This window comes from Jatropha curcas, unplaced genomic scaffold (assembly GCF_041381405.1).
Source record: "Jatropha curcas cultivar XTBG-Jc1 unplaced genomic scaffold, XTBG_Jcur_1.0 HiC_scaffold_167_pilon, whole genome shotgun sequence".
NCBI classification, from domain to species: Eukaryota; Viridiplantae; Streptophyta; class Magnoliopsida; order Malpighiales; family Euphorbiaceae; genus Jatropha; species Jatropha curcas.
Window position 1 is genome coordinate 25,775 of NW_028322390.1, and position 8,154 is coordinate 33,928.

Here is an 8,154-nt window from a genome sequence, read left to right on the forward strand (position 1 = left end):
TTAGAATCATCTGAATCACTCCAAGCAGCTACAAAGCCTGCTTCAGCTTCTCTTTTGTTGACTTCTTTTTCAATTTAGGACAATTAGGCTTGATATGTCCAGGTTTGTTGCATTCATAACAAACCACTTCAGAAGGTTCTTTCTTAGGTAAGTTCCATTTTTGGGTGGAAAGTTCTTTTTGTTAAACTTTTTCTGTGGCCTTCCACTCTTTCTATAGAACTTTTTGAATCTTTTAGCAACGAGTGCTAAATCATCACTATCAAGATCAGAAGAACTTTCTTCACTAGAATACTCTCAAAGCCAGTCCTTTCTTTTTCTTATCTTCTATAGTCAAAGAAGATTTCATTTCTTCTGAAACAAGAGCTCCTATAAGATAATCATAGGGAGTCTCTTTGTAATTCATGACAGTTCCTATAGAATCCCATTTTTAGGTAGAATTCTAAGGATTTTCTTAACAAGCTCATCTTCTGAAATTTCCTTACCGAGAGTTCTCAAAGGATTAACTATATTAGTAAATCTAGAATTTAACTCTGCAATAGTTTCTCCTTCCTTCATACTAAACATTTCATTCTCTCCAAAGGATATTTATTCTGGATTCCTTTACTCTATCTGTACCCTCATAGGACTTTAAGTTTTTCCCATACTTCTGTCGAGATTTACATCCAGACACTTTGTTGTATTCTGTTGCATCTAAAGCACAATGAAGAATATTAGCTTTTGCATTTATAGCAATCATTCCAATCAGCATCTGTATATTCTTCTTCTGTTTTTCTAACAATCTCATCTCCTACAACTTTCATGGGAATACGAGGACCAGTGATAACATTCCTCCAGCAGTTTATATCAACTGATTTCATGAAGTTTCCATTCTAGTTTTCCAATAAGAGTAATTAGAACCATTGAAAAGGAGGTCTAGAAACAGATTGACCTTCTAACGAAGTAAGAGGAAGTGAGGTTGCCATGGGATCTTATCTTAAGCGGTGGTTAAGCTTCGGTAAGTCAAGAGCCAAGCTAGGCTCTGATACCAGATTGTGGGTCGTATATGTTAGCACAACCCAAGAGGGGGGTGAATTGGGTTTTCTAAAAAATAAATTTTAGAATTTAAAACAAATATAGAATTCTAAGTGCAGCGGAAAAATAAGAACTTGTAGAATAGTTATGGATTAGAACTTCCTCACAATGTTCTATTCAAAAAATAGAAAGACTATGCAAAGTGCAGCTATTGATTAGAACTGCTTCACAATGTCTTATTCATATAGAACTGCTTTATGAGGAAAGCTATTGAATTAGAACTTCCTCATAAAGTTTAGAAAATCATATAAGACTGTGTGAGACAGTTATTGAAATTAGAACTGCTTCAAAGCCTTAATCAAGTATCAGAACTACTTTATGATGGAAAGCTATTGTAATTAGAACTTCCTCATAAAGTTTAGAAAATTAATTAGAAACCCAAGTAGTGAAATATACTGTGAATAGAAGACGATTTAGAACTTGGTATATTCACTTATCAGAATTCAGAGTTCTAATATCAGAGAAGATAAGACTTATTCCAGTTTTAGAACATCAGAATCATTAACAACTTTAGCATTTCTAAAATATAAACAGAAGTGTAAAAAGCAGTATCAAGCAAACTTCAGAAATTAAAAAGATCAACACAGTGATTTATAGTGTTCGGCACTAACTCGCCTACATCCACTCCCCAAGACTCATCTTGAGATCCTCAACTATGTTATCTCTTTTCAAGGGTAAGAGACAAACCAACAATACAAGGCAATAGATCAACACTAGATCTACCCTTTATCCCACTAGATTTTCAAAGGTTTAGTTAACCTCAACCCTTTCTGTTTTTGGCAGAGTACAGAAACTCAATTCAAGATTAGAATCTCTTACGAAGAAGGTTGCTTGATAACCTCTTTCCAATAGCTTTTCACCTAAGCTATTACACAAATGTTTATCAAATAAAAATTTCTACAAAGATTACAGAATCTAAATAGACAGAAAGAAATGCATATATAAGCACAAAAAACAGTTTTTCAGATTAGAAAACCGTTTAGAAACAGAACCGTTTTTCAAAAGTAGTTATAAAAATTTTTTCTCTTAAAGATAAAACGTGAAGTAAAGATGAAAAGAAAAATGGGGGTAGAGAGTAAGTTTTGAGAGATAAAGATGTGATCAATAAGTGAATACTCTTAAAACGAAAACTCTTTCTTCCACTAAGTTCAAAGAGTGAAAACTCCTTTTATAGAGAGATTTGTGACTCTCGCTTTTGGAAAGTGGATATTTATTTTGAAATCAGAATATTTGTTTTCCTTATTTGGAAGATACGAAATCTTAGTTACCAAAAATTTATTTTATCCTTTTGGTAAGAGAATAAAAGACGATCTTCCTTTCCTTTAAACGAAAAGATTTTCGAAAGCATTTTATTTGAAAATATTTTCGAAAAGATACTACTTACTAAAAACGAAAAGATATAATCTTCCTTCGTTTTATGTAAGAGAATAAATTAAAATCCTTTAGATCTTCAAAGAGAATTTCGGAAAAGAAAGCATACGATTTATTACCAAAATCGTTAGAGACATAATCTCTTTAATTTTAGGTAATTGAATCATTTTGATTTTTAAAGAATATTTTCGAAAACGAATTTTTGACAAAAGAATTTATTTTTGAAGAATCTAATTTCCGAAAAATATTTTTGATGAGAGAAAGATTAGTTTGTGTGCTTATAGATGAATTTTCTCCCTATCCTACAAAGTATCCTAAATGCCTAACCACTAGGGTCTTCGGATATCTTCACACACATGTAAGACTTGCCTTGTTCGTTTTCTTTCCATAAGAATTCTGCTAAAATCATATTAGCACAAATAATATAATTTAAATTTATTCGTTTTGTTGTAATCATCAAAATTCCAAGATTAGAATTTGACCCTTGAGCCAACAAGCAGTAGATGGAAGTGATGAGATCAAGAAAGGACAAAATCAACACCAACAATCTAATATGAATCAGACGACAAAGGGAGAGAATCAACAAAATCATGGAAATGCAAAGATAGACAATAAAATGATTGATTTGAATATGAAGCCCCTTCGATTTCATGAACAAGCTCCGAAGGATCAAGTTAGCTATTTTTAATGATTAAACTAGTTTCTATTTATATTCTCAATATTTTATTTTGAATCAATGACTTTGCAAAATACACTCAATGAAAACTTCGATTCACACTTATTGTAAAGGTTTATTTGGTATTATCATTGTTAAAGTATTTTATCTAAATATTATTGTAATTCTTGAAACACATAAGTAAATATATATACTCACTCTGTCCTAAAGGATTGTTCTTTTGTTCATAAATATAAATCGTTTTGAGAATATCACGAGTGATTAATCAAGTTTTTCAATTTTAATTTTATTTATATTAAATGCAATACTTATTATAACTTAATAATATTAATAGTCGATACCTTGGTTACTCCTGCCGACACTACGACAGATTAGCAGATACTCCTGTCGACACTACGACACTGGATCGTGTAGAGAACTGACCTCGTAGATTTGATTTCGGACCGTTTTATCTTTCAGTGATTTTTTTCATATTTTGTATAGTACATTACATTTACAATTCCATTCTTACATTGTTACTGTGTTGATCTTGATGATGATGCTTGTGGTTATGATGTACATATATGTCAATTTTTGACAGTGGAAAAAATTGTGATTTTTAATATTATTAAATTATTTTTTTGCCTATAATTATATTTTGCGACCGAACTGCAACCAAAGTATAATCGAGAATTTGCAACTGATTTGCGACCGAGTTTGATAATTGCGACCGACACTTTTTGCGACCGATTTCTAATTAGCAACCGATTTTGATCGGTCGCTAATTTGCGACCGCTTAGTAATTCGATCGCAAAATAATTTGCGATGAGCACCTTTGCGACCGATTAATGTCCGTCGCAAATCGGTCGCTAATTCCATTTAGCGACCGATTTCTCATAATTTGCGACCAATTGTCTGTCACAATTTTGCGATTTTTTTGTAGTGATATGCATTCGGCCCACACTCAACCTATTTAACATTTTAATTCATTAAAAAAATTTCATTATAATTTTAATTAGTTCTTTTACTAATGAGTTACCTATGCAATTGATTAGGCTACATTAGATCAAAAAGGCCAAATGCATATATTTGCCCCTAAAGTTTGCGCGATTTACCTTGCGGCATCCTCATGTTTGCAAGGGACCTATCATGACTATACACTTTCATATTTCAGTAATAATCATGTCCCTTGGCAAAATTCATGAAGTAGGAGTCTGATTCATGCAAGATGCAGTCTTCTTACTCATCAAGGAAACCCATCAGAAAGTGACGAAGTCATTTGTTATCCCGAGCAGCATTATAGTGAACCAAGCAAGCAGTGCATTATTCAGGATGAGACTGCTTATCCCAAAGAATAGCCATCGAACTATAATAATCTTGAACTAATTGACCTAGAAATTGACAAAGATGAAGGAGTTCTTGATCAATTTGATATTGTGAACTTTGATCAGTGACAGTGTGAGTGGTTGCCAAAAAATCCTAAACATCCATAGTTAATTGATTTTAAGTGGGGTTGTATTGGTGAGCCAACTCATGATTTTAGCATTATCAGCTTCCCAATCAACAATACAAATGGCATAATCAGTAGCAGTATTTATTGGTTTGATGATACTACCCGAATCATAACCCCAAAGTTTGTGACCTTGCAAGAACCATTGCATTTATTGTTTCCAAGAATGAATTAGTATCATCTAAAACAAGTTGAATGGGATGAACAATATCATAAGAGGAATAAGACATTTGAGATGGTTGTGGAAGGTGTGAAGGCTTAAAGGAGAAGAGCCGAAGCCTGTAAAAAGAAAAAAAAATTGCCTAGAAAGGCTTTGATACAAAGTTGAATAAGAAGGAATTTGTATTGCATTGCTATGAGATTTACATTATACAACACTCCTTATATAGGTGTACAAGGTATATGAAAAAGGAAAAAAAGGATTATAATCAGATACATTAGGATCAGAATCAGATGCATAATTGAATACACTAGGATCAAATCAGATACACAAGAATCATAATCAGATGTACTAGGATTGGTTCAAATATACTAGGATCACTTAGGATTTTATTCTAACAAATCATATCCATTGTTTTTTCTTTGAATTTAACTAATTAAACAACTAATGTGTTTTTTTTTTCTTTTTTTTTTGTCATTTTAAGTTAAACAGGTATTTTTACCATACTTTCTAATTTAAACCACCTATAAAACAACTAACATAACAAGTAATAGTTACTACAACCACTAACAACTATTAAAACAACTAATTGCTGAACATGCCATATAGAGATTACTTATTTTAACTAGCTAAATAAAATGTCTAACAACAAAGCTAATAAACCTTCACTAAAAACCGTCTATCACAAAATTGGGGAGCTATACCCCCAGTTCCTCCTTCTCTCTGTCTCTATCCTCGCTTAGGTCCATATTTGTTAACAATAGTTATCAAACTTAAAATATCACTTCTCACCCTCAACATATTTAACATTTTAATTCACTCAAAAACTTCATATAAATTTAATTAGTTTTGTTAATGAGGTACCTATGTAATGGAATTATACTAAGTTAGATCATAAATTAGATTCTTTCATTTTAATTTTTCACTCTTATTTCATTTTAATTTATTTTGAAAAGTTTTAATCATTGTACTATCTTTTTGAAAAATTTTGAATATTTTCATCGTTGTACTATCCTTTTTGAGAAATTTTAAATTATTACAATTATAAAGTTTGTTATTTCTTTGTTTGGTATATATATGATTACCCTTCTCATAATATATATTATTTATTTTTTATATGGCAATCACAGGAAAAAATGTTATGTATGTGCATTAGCGGTTGATAAAATCTAATATGGTAGAAAAACACCAAAAATAGAATCAAAGCGTTTTCCTTTGACCTAACCTAACTTACCTAAACTGGATCCATTGGTCCACTTATGAATCAAATCAATGAAATTAATTAAAGATTATTATTGAAATTAGAGTATTTCTAGCTATACACTTAGAAAAAAAAAATCGGAATATTTATTAGAAAATCTTTAATTTCATGTCCATAGCCCATCTAGGTAAATTTTTTCTATATATAGGTCTACTACCTACATCTTTCTACCATCATCTAATTGGCCAAAGCAAGTCATAATTAGAAGACAGAAAGAGTTCATAGGTGAGACAACATTTTATTTTTATCTTTAATTTTGTTTTTCTCCTGCTAATTCAATTGTCTGTTGATCTTCCTTTACCTAATGAATCTGTAATTTGTAATGCAGTCATGGCAGTACGCTACGTCCAAACCGTGCCTCAACATCATCAGGAAGACGACCAAGATAAACCTTTAGTTTTCGACGCGAAAGTTTTTAGCTACAAATCTAACGTTCCGCAACAGTTTATTTGGCCTGACGATGAAAAGCCAACCCCTAATGCACCAGAACTCCTTGTTCCACAAATCGACCTAGGTGGCTTCCTTTCCGGGGACCCTGTCGCTGCAATGGAGGCTTCTAAGCTTGTGGACGAAGCTTGCAGGAAGCATGGTTTCTTTCTCATCGTTAACCACGGCGTCGATAAAAAACTGATAGAAGATGCCCATCTCTATATGGACAGCTTCTTTGCATTACCCCTCTCTGAAAAACAAAAGGCTCAGAGGAAACTTGGCGAACACTGTGGATATGCCAGCAGCTTCACTGGCAGGTTTTCCTCTAAACTTCCATGGAAAGAAACTCTATCTCTTCGTTACTCGGCAGACAAGAATGAGCCCAATGTTGTTCATCAGTATCTCCATAACACAATGGGCGAAACTTTCTCGGAATTCGGGTATTGCTCACTAACAATCTAAACAATTTTATAAACAAATAAACATTAATTTCTTTATTCTAATCATAAATAAATTAAATTTCTGCAGGAGGGTGTACCAGGAGTACAGTGAGGTGATGAGCAATCTAGCACTGGAAATCATGGAACTACTTGCAATGAGCCTTGGAGTAAGCAGAAGGCAATTCAGAGAATTTTATGAAGAAAACGATTCTATATTGAGGGTTAATTACTATCCTCAATGCCCAAAACCCGAGCTTGCTTTAGGAACTGGTCCTCATTCCGATCCTACTTCCCTAACCATTCTTCACCAAGATCAAGTAGGCGGTCTTCAAGTATTTGTAGACAATCAATGGCAAAATATCAGCCCGAATTTCCAAGCCTTCGTCGTTAACATTGGCGACACCTTCATGGTACGTAAAAAGTTTATTTCCATCTTTAACTTGATTACAAATATGTTTTCTAACCTTTTACTTCTTGGTTCGAAGGCTTTATCAAACGGGAAATACAAGAGCTGCTTGCATAGAGCAGTGGTGAATAATGAGACACCAAGAAAATCAATTGCTTTCTTTCTGTGTCCTAAGGGTGATAGGGTTGTGAGTCCACCAAGTGAACTTGTAGACGATGACAATCCAAGAACATATCCAGATTTTACTTGGCCCATGCTTCTTGAATTTACACAGAAGCATTACAGATCTGATATGAAGACTCTTGAAGCTTTCAGTAATTGGCTTCCACAACAGAAAAATTAAGTGGGTAATAATAATGTCACTGTTAACCCGGTTTGGGATAAGTTCTTTGTTCAATATATAAGACTTAGGATAATTCCCTCCTCTTGAGCTAGCTTTTGGAGATGGAATTAGGTCCGGTTTATCTTGTAATAGTCGCAATTAAATAAATTGGAAACAGTTTCGGTATGTATTGGAAGACAAATAGCAAAAACTCAAGAATAAAATCCCAGTTCGGTGACTATAGCTAGCTTTTTGGTCAAACAAAAGGCAAGAATAATAACATATGGGCATTCAATAGAAGGTTTGATTTGCTATATTTTTGTATTTTTCTTTCATAATATAAAAAGATAATCCTATCCTAACATTAAAAAAATAAAAAAAAAGGCAAAAAGAATAGAAAGTTTAAAACCTATTAGTATTTAATACTATGAAAACTACTTGGTTACTCTTGAAATATGGGTCATCCTTCCACCAAGCCGATGAATAAATTTTATTTCAAAGATTTTATAGCGTTACGATTTTTTGTCTT

General features: G+C 32.7%; 1 protein-coding gene across 1 annotated transcript; it reads left to right on the top strand.

Annotated features, from left to right (window-relative positions):
- The first annotated feature begins 6,293 nt into the window (after window positions 1–6,293).
- Window positions 6,294–7,694, top strand: LOC149492018 (gibberellin 20 oxidase 1-like). The gene is made up of 3 exons (XM_089716923.1): window positions 6,294–6,897; window positions 6,986–7,307; window positions 7,383–7,694. The coding sequence occupies exons 1-3, from the start codon at window positions 6,359–6,361 to the stop codon at window positions 7,644–7,646; spliced, it is 1,125 nt and encodes a 374-aa protein (XP_089573049.1). The 5' UTR covers window positions 6,294–6,358; the 3' UTR covers window positions 7,647–7,694.
- The last annotated feature ends 460 nt before the right edge of the window (window positions 7,695–8,154 follow it).

Bases quoted from the DNA above. Each gene is read 5' to 3' on its own strand.
- LOC149492018 (XM_089716923.1), top strand. From the start codon at position 6,359: ATGGCAGTACGCTACGTCCAAACCGTGCCTCAACATCATCAGGAAGAC. The intron at 6,898-6,985 runs GTATTGCTCACT...AAATTTCTGCAG, and splicing joins GAAACTTTCTCGGAATTCGG to GAGGGTGTACCAGGAGTACA. The intron at 7,308-7,382 runs GTACGTAAAAAG...CTTGGTTCGAAG, and splicing joins ACATTGGCGACACCTTCATG to GCTTTATCAAACGGGAAATA.